This window comes from Vidua macroura, chromosome 16 (assembly GCF_024509145.1).
Source record: "Vidua macroura isolate BioBank_ID:100142 chromosome 16, ASM2450914v1, whole genome shotgun sequence".
Taxonomy (NCBI): domain Eukaryota; kingdom Metazoa; phylum Chordata; class Aves; order Passeriformes; family Viduidae; genus Vidua; species Vidua macroura.
The window spans coordinates 1,934,807-1,949,736 of NC_071586.1; the positions used below are offsets into that span (position 1 = coordinate 1,934,807).

The 14,930-nt window shown below is 63.5% G+C and overlaps 3 protein-coding genes across 6 annotated transcripts; 2 read left to right on the forward strand and 1 right to left on the reverse strand.

Annotated features, from left to right (window-relative positions):
- The first annotated feature begins 489 nt into the window (after positions 1 to 489).
- Positions 490 to 8,498, forward strand: WDR24 (WD repeat domain 24). Of its 2 annotated transcripts, none has more exons than XM_053992117.1 (10): positions 490 to 567; positions 1,194 to 2,106; positions 2,449 to 2,626; positions 3,395 to 4,070; positions 4,146 to 4,261; positions 6,048 to 6,169; positions 6,472 to 6,576; positions 6,651 to 6,988; positions 7,747 to 7,931; positions 8,044 to 8,498. In XM_053992117.1, the coding sequence occupies exons 2-10, from the start codon at positions 1,626 to 1,628 to the stop codon at positions 8,210 to 8,212; spliced, it is 2,370 nt and encodes a 789-aa protein (XP_053848092.1). In that variant the 5' UTR covers positions 490 to 567; positions 1,194 to 1,625; the 3' UTR covers positions 8,213 to 8,498. The 2 variants fall into 2 exon arrangements, with proteins under 2 accessions (XP_053848092.1, XP_053848093.1); XM_053992118.1 differs by having other exon boundaries at positions 516 to 575.
- A 199-nt stretch (positions 8,499 to 8,697) lies between these two features.
- Positions 8,698 to 10,701, forward strand: JMJD8 (jumonji domain containing 8). Of its 3 annotated transcripts, none has more exons than XM_053992153.1 (9): positions 8,698 to 8,839; positions 8,917 to 9,000; positions 9,330 to 9,378; positions 9,478 to 9,574; positions 9,682 to 9,750; positions 9,874 to 9,937; positions 10,027 to 10,094; positions 10,177 to 10,379; positions 10,452 to 10,701. In XM_053992153.1, the coding sequence occupies exons 1-9, from the start codon at positions 8,751 to 8,753 to the stop codon at positions 10,530 to 10,532; spliced, it is 804 nt and encodes a 267-aa protein (XP_053848128.1). In that variant the 5' UTR covers positions 8,698 to 8,750; the 3' UTR covers positions 10,533 to 10,701. The 3 variants fall into 3 exon arrangements, with proteins under 3 accessions (XP_053848128.1, XP_053848130.1, XP_053848129.1); XM_053992154.1 differs by having other exon boundaries at positions 8,706 to 8,839; positions 9,818 to 9,937; positions 10,245 to 10,379; XM_053992155.1 differs by lacking the exon at positions 10,177 to 10,379 and having other exon boundaries at positions 8,701 to 8,839; positions 9,818 to 9,937.
- Positions 10,702 to 10,808: 107 nt separating this feature from the next.
- Positions 10,809 to 14,734, reverse strand: STUB1 (STIP1 homology and U-box containing protein 1). Its single transcript, XM_053992146.1, has 7 exons — positions 14,515 to 14,734; positions 13,357 to 13,555; positions 13,081 to 13,246; positions 12,877 to 12,967; positions 12,324 to 12,380; positions 12,091 to 12,207; positions 10,809 to 11,723 (listed from the first exon to the last, which is right to left on the reverse strand). The coding sequence occupies exons 1-7, from the start codon at positions 14,698 to 14,700 to the stop codon at positions 11,598 to 11,600; spliced, it is 942 nt and encodes a 313-aa protein (XP_053848121.1). The 5' UTR covers positions 14,701 to 14,734; the 3' UTR covers positions 10,809 to 11,597.
- Between the last annotated feature and the right edge of the window lie 196 nt (positions 14,735 to 14,930).

Below are 14,930 nucleotides of genomic sequence, written 5' to 3' on the forward strand. Positions count from 1 at the left end.
CCCCAGCGCGCCCTGCACCGGGCGGGGGCGGGGCCTGGCTTGTGGGCGGGGCCTCACGAGCAGGGGCGGGGCACCTTGAGCGGTATGTGGGTGGGCGGGGCCTGGTGCGCTCCGGTGCAGGAAGAGGGCGTGGCCTCGTGCAGGGGGGCGGTCCGGGTAAAAAAAGGCGTGGTCTAAGGACGGGGGCGTGGTCTACGGGCAGGGGCAGGCTAGAGCTGCGGGAGGAGGCGTGGTCTTGCCACAGAGGGGCGGGGCCGAAAGGCAAGAGGGACAGAATGGGCGTGGTCATGGGTCAGGGGGCTGGGTCGGAGGCGTGGCCTGGCAGCAGGGGTGTGTGCCAGTGGCGGAAGAGGGCGTGGCCTGGCAGCAGGGGGTGTGTGCCAGTGGCGGAAAAGGGCGTGGCCTGGCAGCAGGGGGTGGGTGTCAGTGTCGGAAAAGGGCGTGGCCTGGCAGCAGGGGGTGGGTGCCAGTGGCGGAAGAGGGCGTGGTCTGGCGGGAGCTCGGCGGCGGCGGCGGCGGCGGCGGGGCCTGCTCGGCCCGAGCTGCTGGCGGGGGAACCGGCACCGGGTACGGGGGTACGGCTTCGGGAACGCCACCGGGGCCTCGCACGGAGTGGGTCCGGGACCGGGTGGCAGCGGCAGGGGACTCTATGTGGCGGGAGGGGGTTGTGGAGAGGCCCCGGGGGCTCTGAGGGGCGGGAAGGGGCCCTGAGGAGGATACAGGGTGGGGGAGCCTCTGAGGGAACCCTGAGTGGGCTCTGAAGGGCTGGAGAGGGCCCTGAAGGGGCTCTGGGTCAGGAGCGGGCCCTGCAGAGGGGGAAGTGTGGGGTCTGAGGGGTCTAAGGGCTCCTGGGGGGCTGTGGGTCAGGAGGAGGGGATGAGGAGTATGAGAGGGCTGTGGGTCAGGAGCGAGCCTGATGGGGTGGGAGTGTGGGACATGAGGGGCTGGGGGTGGCCTCAGGAGTAGGACGGGACCCTAAGGGTGCGCTGAGGGTGGGAAGGGGCCCTGGGGGGGTGGGAATGTGAGGTATGAGGGATCTGTGGGACCTGGCAAGAGAGGGCAGTGCTGTGGCAGGAGCTCAGCCTGGCTCTGGAGGACACAGCCCGTGGGACCCTGTGATCCCTCCAGGAAGCCTGGAGTAACTGCTGCCCCCACTCTGCTAGAGAAGGAGGGTCATCCCTTCGTTCTTGCAGGCTCTGTGGCTCCGAGTGCCCCACGGAGGTGACCGTGGCCTCACTTCACCTCACCTCGTGCTGCGGACGCTGCTCACTTCAGCCACAGCGCTGTACTTGACCTATATTATCAGCAACAGTGAAACATCTCGGGGTGTGGCCGAGGAGGGAAGAAGGAACCCAGAGAAGGTTTTCAGGAACTCCCTGAGAGGGAGCCACATAGGGCGGCCGGAGGAGAACCCGGCGTGGGGCTGTATCTGCCTCCCACAGGCAGCTCTGTGGCCTCTCACCTCCACGGCCCGTTGATGCAGCCGCAAAAAGCCGCGGTCGGAGCCACCAGGGCCCAGCAGGAGCCCAGCCTGTCCCTGCCCAGCTCTGGCTGAGGTGGAGCAGGGTGGCCGTGTGGGTGTGCAGGAAGCCGGCTGGAGAGGGGACAGCACCCCGAGGACAGCCATGGAGAAGATGGCCAGGGTCACCACTGCCCTGGGGGGCAACGCGCTGACCGGCCGCACCATGTTCTGCCACCTGGACGCCCCCGCCAACGCCATCAGCGTGTGCCGGGACGCTGCCCAGGTGGTGGTGGCCGGCCGCAACATCTTCAAGATCTACTCCATCGAGGAGGAGCAGTTTGTGGAGAAGCTGAACCTCCGCGTGGGCCGCAAACCCTCCCTGAACTTCAGCTGTGCCGACGTGGTGTGGCACCAGATGGACGAGAACCTGCTGGCCACCGCCGCCACCAACGGCGTGGTGGTCACCTGGAACCTGGGCAAGCCGTCCCGCAACAAGCAGGACCAGCTGTTCACGGAGCACAAGCGCACTGTCAACAAGGTGTGCTTCCACCCCACCGAGGTGTACATGCTGCTCAGCGGCTCCCAGGACGGCTACATGAAGTGCTTCGACCTGCGCAAGAAGGACTCTGTCAGCACCTTCTCTGGTACAAACGTGGCTGTTGCTGTCCCGTTTCCCTGTGGGGAAGCACAGTTTGGGAGCTTTGTCCTTTCCTTGCTTGTCCCTTCTCCCTTAGGAGAGTCAGGGGTTGGGGGCTTTGTCCTTCCCCTTGACCAGGAGGAGGGTTTGCTCAGGGTATGATGCCCAGAGCAGGGAAGGAAGGAGCTGAGAGGCATTTTGGTGCCTTTTCTTGTCTCTCAGTACTAGCTGGGTCCATGTGGGAGATGGAAGACAGTCACAGCACTCCCTGCTACCTTCTCTCTGCGCCACGGCTCTTCCAGTGGGATTTTTAGCTTTGCTGGAGCTCTTAATTTGTGTCCCCTCCCAGGCCAGTCGGAGAGTGTGCGTGATGTCCAGTTCAGCATCCGGGACTATTTCACCTTCGCTGCCACCTTTGAGAACGGCAACGTGCAGCTGTGGGACATCCGCCGGCCCGACCGCTACGAGAGGATGTTCACAGCCCACAACGGGCCCGTCTTCTGCTGCGACTGGCACCCAGAGGACAGGTGAGTGCGGGGCCAGGCCCTGCCAGCCACCCGGACTTGCAGGACAAGAGAGACCCTAAAAACAGGATTGGGATTTTATGGGCGAAAGCATGATCTGTGATACCCTGTCCCCTTGCGTCAGGGGCTGGGATGTTGCTGGGAGATAGGAGTGATTGTTACTTTGAGCATTTGGGGTGGTGTAAGGGTGTTTGAGGTTTGTTTTTTTGATAAATTAGGGGGTTTTGAGGCACTGGATGTCTTATGGTTGTGTACAGCAGTGTCACAGCAGGCTCTTGCTCCAGTGTTCACCTTGAGGAAGGCACTTCTTGGCTGCTCTGGGACACAACTTGCTTGTGTTCAGTCATGTTTCCCTCCTGCCTTTCCTGGGAGTTTTCTGGGAAGGATCTGGAAGGAGCTGTTACAGTGTGCAGGTCCCTCCTCACTCCCTGCCAGGCAGTGCTGCCACTGCTCGTGATCTTAGAGAGGCACTGAAATACGTTCAGGATGGCCTTTTCCTCTCTGCTGTGCCTGACCAGTGGAAAGCAGAGCCAGAGGGAGCTGGTCTGACTGGGATGTGGCTCTAGAGGCACAGGGCCATAACTGGGAGCGGGAAGGAGGGTGCTGCCTGGCCTGGTTGTTGCAGAGCGGATGTGCCAGGGGAGCTCCTGGGAGGATGGGATTGCAGCCCAGCTGCCTTCCTGCAGCGTGCACGTGCTCACACCCGTGCTGTGAGCATTTCCGTGCCACGGTGGGGACAGAGAGGTGAACACTGATCCGTCCTTGTCCCAGGGGCTGGCTGGCCACAGGCGGCCGCGACAAGATGGTGAAGGTGTGGGACATGAACACGACACGGGCCAAGGAGATCTACTGCGTGCAGACCATCGCCTCGGTGGCGCGGGTGAAGTGGCGCCCCGAGTGCAAGCACCACATCGCCACCTGCTCCATGATGGTGGACCACAACATCTACGTGTGGGACGTGCGCCGCCCCTTCATCCCCTCCGCCATGTTCGAGGAGCACAAGGACGTCACCACGGGCATCGTGTGGCGGCACCTCCACGACCCCTATTTCCTCCTCTCGGGCTCCAAAGACAGCACCCTTTACCAGCACATCTTCAAGGATGCCAGCCAGCCCATCGACCGGGCCAACCCCGAGGGGCTGTGCTACAGCCTCTACGGAGACCTGGCCTTCGCCGCCAAGGAGAGCCTCATCTCCTCCGACTCCAACCGCAAGCCCTACATCGGCGACCGGCGCCACCCCATCTTCTTCAAGCGCAAGCTGGACCCCACGGAGCAGTTCGAGTACATCTCATCCTCCAGCGCCCTCAGCGTGTTCGAGACGGACGTGGAGAGCGGCAGCATGGACTGGTTTGTGCACACGGCCAAGCAGTACGCGCTGGCCGGCCGGCCGCTGGCCGAGCTCTGCGACCACAACGCCAAGGTGGCCAAGGGGCTGGACCGCAACCAGGTGAGCTGCGGGCCAGCTGGTGCTGCAGAGGGGTGGTAGTCTGGGAAGGGCTGACAGGGACTGTGTTCCACACAGGTGGCTCAGACGTGGACGATGCTGAGGATTATCTACTCCAGCCTCGGCACCGTGTCGTCCACAAACCTCAACCACAGCATGGGGAAAGGCAGCACTGCCCTCCCGCTCATGAACAGGTACGGGGGAAGGCAGCTGCAGGGAGTGATGATATGAGTGGGATAGCTCCATGAGCCAGGGAGTGGGAACGGCTCCTTGGCTGGGACAGGGTTATAGAATCACATTATGGAATACCAGAATGGTTTGGGTTGGAAAGGGCCTTAAAGCTCATCTCATTCCAACACCTTGCCATGGACAGGGACACCTCCCACTGTCCCAGGCTGCTCCAAGCCCTGTCCAACCTGGCCTTGGACACTGCCAGGGATCCAGGGGCAGCCACAGCTTCTCTGGGCACTCTGTGCCAGGGCCTGCCCACCCTCACAGGGAACAATTTCTGCATAATAACTAACCTGCCCCAGACACAGGGAGCGAGCAGGGACAGCTCTCCCTCAGGCTGTGCTGGTTTGCATGTTGGCATTGTTTGAACGCAGCCATTTCCCACGTTGGTGTGGGAAATGAGTGCCCAGTCTGGCCTCGAGCTCTGCAGCCTCACACACTGCTCCCTTCTCTCCTTCAACCAAAGTTTGGCCTGTGGCGGGGCAGGGGCTGGGATCAGCTTTGCAGTTACTGAATTAATGAATCACAGAATCTCTAACGTTGGAAAAGTCCTCTGATATCATTCCCCCAGTAGCACTGCCAAGGCCACCACATGATGCTGAACATCTCCAGGGGTGGGTAGAGACTCCATCACTGCCCTGGCCAGCTGTGCCAGTGCCTGACCACCCTTTTCATAAAGAAATTTTCCCAAAATCCAATCTAAACCTCCTCTGTCACAATCTGGGGCCATTTCCTTTTCTCCTGTTCCCTGGGAGCCTGACTCCCCTAGTTTCCCCCTCCTGTCAGGGAGTTGTGGAGGTGAGAAGTTCCCCCTTTAGCCTCCTTTTCTCCAGCCTGAGCTCCCCCAGCTCCCTCAGCCCCTCCTGGTGCTCTGTTCCCTTCCCTGGACACACTCCAGCCCCTGAGTGTCTTTCCTGTCATGAGGGCCCCAAAAGTGACCCCAGGATCTGAGGTGAGGCCTCAGCAGTGCCCAGGGCAGTGATGGTGACCAAGGGCTGGGGATGGAGGAGGTGTCTCATGGCTGGAGCTGGAACTGCTGGTGTGCAGAGGTTTTCTTCTAGAGCCTTTCCAAGGGAGAGCACAGCCCAGCTCTGCCAGCAGCTCACTCGTGGTGGGCTGATGAAGCAGGAAAAGTTGTTTTTCCTCTTCTCAATGACATAAACGTGTGGGGTGAGGACACCAAATGAGCCGTCAGACCTCGCAGGACCGGGTTCCCACAGTGAGTGACAGATCCTCAAATAGCACCAAAGGAAATAAGCACTGTCCTTGACCAAGCTGTGCCTCCAGCCGAGTGGCTGCGCTGCTGTCTGAGACACGGCAGGCAGCAGCCTGGGGAGCTGGGCTCTGCTCCAGCCCCATCCCTTCCCTTTTCCATCTCGGTGAAGGCCAAGCATGGTGATGCATAACTAACAGCCAGGCACCTTGGAGCGAGGCAGCTCCCGTTCACCTGCCTCTGAGGGGAAGGAGATGGAGCCAAGAGCCTGCTCAGCTCTGGAATTCTTCAGAGAGACCTTTGCACTGCATGTGCAGTGCCACCAGGCTTGGAGGAAGGGCTGTGATCACAGTCACAATGTGTCTTTATTTTTAAGTCACACAGTGGGGACTGGTGACTTCTGCCCAGGAAGGGATATCACTGTATCTTATGTTTCTCCATTCAAATTGCAACTGGACACCTGTATCCAGGCTGTTTGCTGGCTGAAATGGAAACTTTATACTCCTCTGACAGTTAAATTTGGCTTTTTTCCCCAGTTTTAACCTGAAAGATATCCCTGCTGGGCTGGGCAGCGAGTCCAGACTGGACCGCAGCAAAGGAGAAAGCCGCACGGAAAACATCCTCATGGATTCCTCCTCCACCCTGATCAACAACGAGGGTAACGCCACTGGGTGGGCACAGTCCAGTCCCACAGCTCTTCCCTCCTCAGCCATAGATAGGACATAAACTGGGCCATTTATCCTGTGAATTGGGGTGGCTGAACGTGCTGCAGCCGCAGGCTGAAGGACACCGAGCCCCAGGGCCCTGCAGAAGGACAGCTTTCCCCCATGAGCTGGGTGACAGTGACAGTGGTGGGGAACTGAGCCGTGTGGCTTGGGCACAGCCTGGCATGCTGGGCAGGACACTGGGAGGTGGATCCAGTGGCAGGATGAGCTGATTTCTCTTTCCCCGGGCATGCAGACAATGAGGAGACGGAGGGCAGCGACGTCCCTGCGGATTATCTGCTGGGAGATGTGGAGGCAGATGAGGATGACCTGTACATGATGGACCACGAGAACCCACACGGTGAGCGCACTGCGGGAGGTGCTGTCTGTCCCAGCTGGGTTTTCACCTGCTCATTCCTGCTCTTCTCCTCGCAGCCGAAGAGCAGGAATACAGCCTTCCCCAGGAAGCCTTCCCGCTGCGCCACGAAATCGTGGACAACCCATCGGCCTTGGACCACCTGCAGGACAAGGCCGACTCCCCTCACGTCAGCGGCAACGAGGCCGAGACGGTGTCGCTGACCCCCGTGGAGTCCTTCTCGCTGATCTCCATCTCCCACTCTCTCTATGAGAACCGCCTGCCCTCCGACTTCTTCAACCCCATCGTGCGGGACACGCTGCTCTTCTACGCCGAGCAGGGCGACGTGCAGACGGCCGTGTCCGTGCTCATCGTGCTGGGAGAGCGCATCCGCAAGGAGATCGATGAGCAGACGCAGGTAGAGCCCTGAAGGGCAGGGCCACGCCTTGCTGGGACCCACAGGGTGGTGCATCCCGATGGGATGGGGCCCTGCCTGGGATTGGATTCTCCTCCAGCCCCTGGCAGGCCAGCTCTACACCAGGGTGAGCAGCTCCAGGGTTCCGGTACCTGCCCCACCACCAGTCCTGGCAGGGGTTTGAGGTGGGCCCTGCAGGGTCAGGATGGGGAGGTGCCCTTGCCCTGTTGATGCAGGGAAGGATGCTGTTCCCCAGCGTTGCAGAGCCATTCTCCCACTGCAGGGATCAGAGGACCACAGAACGCTTTAGGTTGGAGAAGCCCTCTAAGATCATTGAGTCCAACCATTCCCCCAGCATTGCCAAGGCCACCACTGAACCATGTCCCCAACTGCCACATCAGCACAGCTTTTAGATCCCCCCAAGGGATGGTGTCTCCACCGCTGCAATGGGCAGCCTGTGCTAATGCTTGACCACCCTTTCCATGAAGAAATTCTCCCTAATATCCAAACTAGACCACCTCTGGCACAGCTTGAGGCCATTTCCTCTTGTCCTGTCCCTGTTCCCTGGGAGCAGAGCCTGGCTCCCACCTGGCTCCACCCTCCTGTCAGGGACTTGTAGGGTGAGAAGGCCCCCCCTCCCCGAGCCTCCTTTTCTCCAGGCTGAGCCCTCCAGGGGAATCTTGCCTTTGGGATGCAGGGCTGGGGTCCTGAGGGGGTTTCAGGGTGGATGTGGAGGCTCAGCTGTCTGTGGCTGTCCCCAGGAGCACTGGTACACGTCCTACATCGACCTGCTGCAGCGCTTCCAGCTCTGGAACATCTCCAACGAGGTGATCAAGCTGAGCACCTGCCGTGCCATCAACTGCCTCAACCAGGCTTCCACCACCCTGCACGTCAACTGCAGCAACTGCAAGCGGCCCATGAGCAACAGGGGCTGGATCTGCGACAGGTGAGGGGGCCCTGAGGGGCTTGTGAGGACAGGGGGATGGGGTGGGTGCCCCCGTTCCCTCTTGTTCCCGAGGGCTCTCCCTGCCCACACCCACCCGAATCTCCCCGTGCAGGTGTCGGCAGTGTGCCAGCATGTGTGCCGTGTGTCACCACGTGGTGAAGGGGCTCTTCGTCTGGTGCCAGGGCTGCAGCCACGGTGGCCACCTGCAGCACATCATGAAGTGGCTGGAGACCAGCTCCCACTGCCCCGCTGGCTGCGGCCACCTCTGCGAGTACACCTGAGCCCCCCCGGGAGTGCACCTGAGCCCCCCGGGTACACCTGAGCCCCCCCGGGAGTGCACCTGAGCTCCCCCCGGGTACACCTGAGCCCCCGCGGGAGTGCACCTGAGCCCCGGCCCGGGGGAGCTGGCAGCGGGGTGGGGCAGGGGCGGAGCAGGGCAGGCAGCGTGCCCTGCCTGATACCCCTGGCACCGCCCTCCCTGTATTTATTTGTGTAAATAAGGGCTGGGGGTGCACCCCCTGCCCGGCCGTTTTTTACTGGATTAAAACAAACCAGCAGTTGAATCGAGCCATGACTCCTGTCTTTGCTTCGCCTGGGATGGGCCCCGGCCCTGCGGTGTCCCCGCTGTCCCCATGCTGTTGTCCCCTGGTGCCGGGAGGCCACTTTAAGCCGTGAGGTGGGGCTCGCTTTCTGTTGCCCTTTTAAGGAATGGCCCTTACCGGGACCCGTAGCGACGCGCCCAGCCAATGGCCGCATCCACTTCGTTTTCGCGGTGCATGCCGGGAATTGTAGTTCCCGCGCTCTCCGGTGCCGGTCCCCATGGCGGCGGCGCGGCTGCTGCCGCTGCTGCTGCTGCCGCTGGGCTGGGTCCGGCCCAGCGCCTGCACCGACCCTCCGGGCGGCGGCTGGTAAGGGCAGGGGCTGCCCCGGGACCGGTCCCTGTGCCGGTCCTGGTGCCGGTACCGAGCGGAGTCTCCCGTTGCAGGCTGGCGGGCACGGTGCCGGAGGAACCACGCTGCACCGTGGAGCGAGCGGATGCCTCCCTCACCTACTCCCTCTTCCTGCAGCGGTACGGGGCACCCGGCATGGTCCCGGCGCCCGCGGCACTGAGGCAGGGGGCCGGAGGACAGTTCCGGTGCACCGGGCGGGCTAACGGGGAGGGGCGGGCGGAACCGGGGGGCAGACCCGGGAGTCCCGGGGGAGAAGCTGGGGGAAGGTGGTGGCGACGGATCCCGATGCCCCGGGGGTGGTTTGGAGCCAGTCCCGATGCCCCGGGGGTGGTTTGGAGCCAGTCCCGATGCCCCGGGGTGGGTCGGGGCCCGTCCCGGTGCCCCGGGATGGGTCAGTGCTGGTCCCCGTGCTCCGCCCGTGCGGGACCCCGCTGGATGCCGCCCCCAGGTTCGCCTTCTCCCGGCCAGTGATCCTCGGTGGGGTCACGGACAATTCGGTGAGTGCCGGGAGGGGACAGAGGGTGCCGAGTGGGACGCACCTCCCGGTGCCCCGGGAGCGGCGGCAGCATCCCGGCTCCCTGCGCTCCATCCCCCAGGCGTTCCGAGCCCTCTGCACCCGGGAGAAGTTGCTGGCCGCCTTCGGGCCCTTCCCGGTGCGGCTCAGCACGGCCAACACCTACTCGTACCGCAAAGGTGAGCGCGGGGCCGTGCCCGGCTGCGGGGGTGCCGTTCCCCCGCTCCCCCGTCCCGTTCCCCCGCTCCCCCCTCCCGTTCCCCCGCTCACCCCTCCGTTCCCGCAGTGGATGTGCCGTTCCAGGAGTACGTGGAGCACCTGCTGAAGCCGCAGGACCCGGCCCGGCTGGGCAGCGGTGGGTAGCGCCGCCCCGTCCCCCGCAGCCCCCTCCCCTGCCGGGCTCAGCTCCCGTGTCCCCCCAGACACCCTCTACTTCTTCGGGGACAACAACTTCACCGAGTGGGGCCCCCTCTTCCAGCACTACGTGCCCCCTCCCTTCCGCATCCCGGGCACCAGCCCCGCCTACAGCTTTGGGATCGCAGGTGGGTGTGCGATGGGATCGGGATGGGATCGGGATGGGATCGGGCCGCGACTGCGGGCTCTCCCCAGCACCAACCCCCGCTCCCGCCAGGCTCGGGCTCTGGCGTTCCCTTCCACTGGCACGGCCCTGGTTTCTCCGAGGTGATTTTCGGCAGGAAGGTGAGAACTGAGCCCTAGGGGAAGGATTTGGGGAGGGGGGAGAGAAACAAGCCCCTAACAGGTGTCCCTGGGCACGGGGAAGCCCCTCTGGGGCTGAGCCCGAGGGGCTGCAGGGGACCTGGGAGGGGACGTGCCCCCGGTGCTTTGCAGCGCTGGTTTCTGTACCCGCCGGATCAAACCCCGCACTTCCACCCCAACGAGACGACGCTGGCCTGGCTCCAGCACACCTATCCCACACTGCCACCGGCCCAGCGCCCGCTGGAGTGCACCCTGCGCCCTGGGGAGGTGAGGCCAGGGCTGCAGGGGACCCCAGGCTTCCCAGCCAGAGCCGTGGGACCCCACTGGTGTCCCCTGCAGGTCCTGTACTTCCCTGACCGCTGGTGGCACGCCACACTCAACCTGGACACCAGCGTCTTCATCTCCACCTTCCTGGGCTAGGGCCGGCAGGGACAAGGACACGTCACCCCCATCCATCCCAGCCAGGCCAGGAGCTCCAGCTCCTGCTACCCTCAGGGAAAGGCCACTGCTATTGGGACCAACTGCCTGAGAAAGTTCTGGTTTTTATTGGTCTTTACCTTCCCCCTTGGATTAAAGCTGTTCTACTGAAGCACGCTGTGTGTTGCTACATCCCTGGAGCAAACGTGGTCCCCGTGGGATGGCACCGATTCCCAAGCCAGGAGATCCCCACAAATTGCTGCCGTGAACCACTCCAGATCCTTTTCCACATTTATTGCTGAATTTTTTTTTATTCTTTTTATATATATATATATATTCTTTTAATGGACATTGGCAAACTTCCAGAGGGCGCTCAAAAGCCAGGCAGGCCATCGGCAGACCACAACGCTGGAATCTCAGTTGGATGCAAATCTGGTGGTTATTTTTGGTGGGGTTTTTAAGGGATTTCATTAAAAGGAAGAAGAACTTTAACCCAGGTGGTTGTTCTTAGGGAACCACAGTCCCAGTGGGGAAGGGGAGGTGGGAACCAGCCCCTTCCAGCCCTGGGGCAGTTGTTTACTAGGAAAAGCCAGAGGGTGTATCAGCATCCCAGTAAGTGGCTGTTTACTGGGAAGAGGACCCAACCCCGGTCAGGCAGGAGGTGGAAGGAGGAGGAAACAACTCTAATCACAGGGAAGGACGGGGCTCCAGGTGCTCATCCCAGCAAGCCCCCTGTGGCAATCCCTGGAGCGGGACGTGCTCTTTGGGGACTGTGGCTGCCCTGGCTGAGGGGGTGACAGACATGATGGCGAGGCCACTGCCGAGGAGGCAGCATTCCAACCCCCAGGCAGGTCCTGGAGCCAGCGAGGGGAGCCAGGGAGCCGCGGTGCCCGCCCAGCCGCTGCGGCTCCTCGGGAAGGGGACATGGTGAGGTGCCCTCGCCCAGCGCCAGGCCTGGGGCAGCTGGGGCAGAGGGGGAACAGCCGGAGAGCGAGTAAGGCATGGTGCCAGCCCGGGGAGAGCCAGCTGCGCCAGGCCACCCGGGCGGGCCAGCGCCGCCCCGGCCCCTCAGTAATCCTCCACCCAGCCGTTCTCCGAGATGAACGCGTCTATCACCTCCTTCATGGCGAGGTTGGGGATCAGCTGGTCCTGGGTCAGCGGACTCCGCGTCACCGGGTCGAAATGCCCCACGCGCTGCGGGGGAGGAGGCGTGGGGGAACCGGTTACTCCACGTGCCCGGGCTCAGCCCCGAGGCGCAGGTGGCCATGAGGCCAGCGCCACGTGGCATCTGCCCCAGCACCTGGGCACCTTCCCACAGGAAGAGGGAGAGCCCCTCAGAGGTGCCTCCCAGCAGGATGAGGGCAGGTCAAGGTGCGAGACCCCCGCCAAGAGCCGCCTCCGCTTTGGGCAGGGCCTGGCAGCACCTGTTCAACAGGGAGCTGCCTGGGCAGGTAACTGGGACCAAACCCAAGGAGCCTGTGGAGCCCTGAGTTGAGCAAAAAGATGCCTTCCCACCCAGGCAAGGTCCTGGAAAAGCCCCCTGCCCCTGGCCCAGCTGTACCTGGAGATGCTCCTCAATGTCCTTCCTGTCGTAGGTGATCCCGCTGGGCGTGATGCAGGGCTCTCTCATCAGCTCAAAACTGATCTTCCCACACAGGTAGTCAGGGATGTCCCGCTTCTGTCTCAAGAGAGGCACAGCTGGGTCAGGAAAGCGGGCTGGGAGGTGGTGCTGGCTCAGAGCGGGGAGCAGGGTACACAGATGGTTTACAGGATCACAGGCTGGGCCACACTCACCTTCCTCTTCTCATCCACTTGAGAGAAGAGCTCGTCCATGTCTGCCAGGTATTTGTCCTGAAAGAGAAGCCCTTGAGGACAAGGGGTCCCTGGTGTGCAGGGGCTACAGGACCCCAGGGAGAGCCCCAAAGCCTCCCATCATGGGTGTTGTGGCAGGTCCTTGGTGCCCCCTCTGCCTGTGCAGCTCCTGGCTGAAGCTGGCAGGAGTGATCCAGCTTACAAATAACCTTCCTTTGTGGGGCTATTTTTATCTGGGATTAGTCCCCAGCACCCAGACCCACATGTGGCCGAGAGGCACTTATGTTTCCTCAGGGAACAACAGGCTCAGCAGGCGTCACCGCTGCCAGGCTGGGACAAGAGGTGACAGAGCAGGGGAAGCCGTCATGGGGGGACACAACAGCCCTGCAGTGGTGGCTCGAGCTATAGAATGAAGGCTACTGTGCTGTGTCCCAAGGTTTCCCAGCTTTCACCTGCACAGCTGCAGCCCTGCCTCTTCCCTGGCTGCAGCAGAGCATGAGGATAGGGATGAGGAAGCCCCCAGCCCCCAACTCACGTGTTTGGCCTCGATGCTGGCCAGCTGAACACGGCTCCGGCTCTCGTCTGTGTTTTCCTCCTGCTGAGTCTTTCGGCACTCCGCCAGCTCCCTAGGACAGAGTGGGAGATCAGGGGGATGGGGGAACACTGTCACTCCCTTCCCTGCTGCAGGGCTCTGCAGAGACACCTCACACAGAGCTGTGACAGCCTGGTGCCCCGTTACCTCTCCTTCTCGGCCACAATCAGCTTGGTCAGGTGGGAGTGCAGCTCGTTCTCCTGGTTGATGCGCTTCTCCTCGATGCTGTTCCAGCGTTTCTTCTTGGCGATGCGCAGCGCACTGGGGATGTCGTCCCCGAAATTCAGCCGCTGCTCCTTGGCGAGGTTGTAGGCTGAGGAGAGAAAGGGCACCTCAGCGCCAGCTGAGGCAGCGTCCCCGTCTCCCTCCCTGGCCCTTTCCCAGCAGACAGGAGCAGGGGACAGTGGCAGCGTGCCCGCTCACCTCTCTGCAGGTTGGCGATGGCCTCGTCGTAGTTTTCCATCTCCATCTGGCACTGGCCCAGGAAGAAGTGAGCCTTCACGGACTGCCCGTCCAGCTCCAGCGCCCGCTTGCAGTCGGCCAGCGCCTTGTCGTGCTGCTGCATCTTCAGGTAGCACAGGGCCCGGTTGGTGTAGTACACGGCCACCAAGGGGTTCCGGTTCTGCAGGGACAGGCCCATGTTGGCGCTGGCAGCAGGGCCAGGACGTGCTGGCGGTCGGGTGACAGCCCTGTGACTCGGTGAGCCAGCGGCACGGCGCCGTCACCCTGGGCAGGGAGAGGCAGCAGTGCCAGCCGGGGCGTGCACCCCGTGGGGAGGTGCTGGCATGGACTGGGGACAGGCTGGGGCCGGTCCCCATAGGGCAGCCGATGTCCCTGCCCCCACAGGGGACTGACTGTCTCCCCCGGCACCTCGACTGTCCCAGGCTGGCTCTGCCCTACCCAGCACAGCCCAGGGACAGTGCAGGCCTTAGGGGAAACGGGCTCAGGGTGGGGGCACTCTGGGGAGGGGGTGCAGGGCAGTCCAGCTTGGAGTTGGGTGGGGGAGAGGACAGGCTGGGGGTGTCCAAGTGCACAGAGCGGGCCAGGGTCAGGGGGGTGCCTCGACCAGGCCTAGGGGTGGTAGCCCAGGCCCAGGATGGGGGGAATCAGGCCCAGAGCTGTGTCCAGCCCACCCCAGGAGGAGCCAGGCCCAGTGAGGGAACAGTGTCCAGATTAAAAGGTCCCATGTCAGGGGTATCTTGCCAGGCCCTGAGGAAGAACAGTGCCCAGCCCAAGGAGGCTCCACCCTGGTGATATCCAGGCCAGGGCTCGGGAGATGTCCCGGCTGGGGGGAGGCCCATCTTGCGGGAGTCAAGGCCCGGTGTGTGGCGGGGGTGTCCCATCCCTGGGGACCCCACCCAGGGTTGGCCAGGCCAGGTCCGGGAGGCTGTCCAGGCCAGGGGGGAGGTTGGTGTGTCCCGTCCAGCCTGGGGCCATCGAGCCCAGGAGGGAGGTTGGTGTGTCCCGTCCCGGGGGTACCCAGGCCGGGCCCTCGGGGACGGCGGTGCGGGCGTCCCCTCCCCGGTGCTCCCGTCCCGGGGGCCGGTCCCGCTCGGGCCGGGGGGCGCCGCTGGGACTCACGATGGCGCGGCCGTAGCAGGCGGCGGCCTCGGGGTACTTGCGGCCGCCGAAGAGCCGGTTCCCCTGCTCCTTGTGCTCCTGCGCGCTGTGGCTCTTCTCGGGGCTGCCGCCGCCCGCGCCCCCCGCGCCCGGCCCCGCCGCGCCGGGCCCCGCCGCGCCGCCCTCGCGCTCCTCCTTGCCCTTCATGGCGCGGCCCGGGCCGGCGCTGGGGCCGCGGCTCCGCTGGCTCGGGCGGCCCCGGCGGCTCCGGCTCCGCCGCTCCGGCCGCGCACTGCGACAGCGCCGCTTCCGGGGCGGGGCCGCGCGGGGCGGGGCGTGCTGGGCAGGGGCGGGGCCGGAGGGGAGGGGGCGGGGCCTCCGGTAGAAACGGGATGCCGCTCGGAGGGCGGGGTCAGTAGATTAAGGGGCGGGGATAT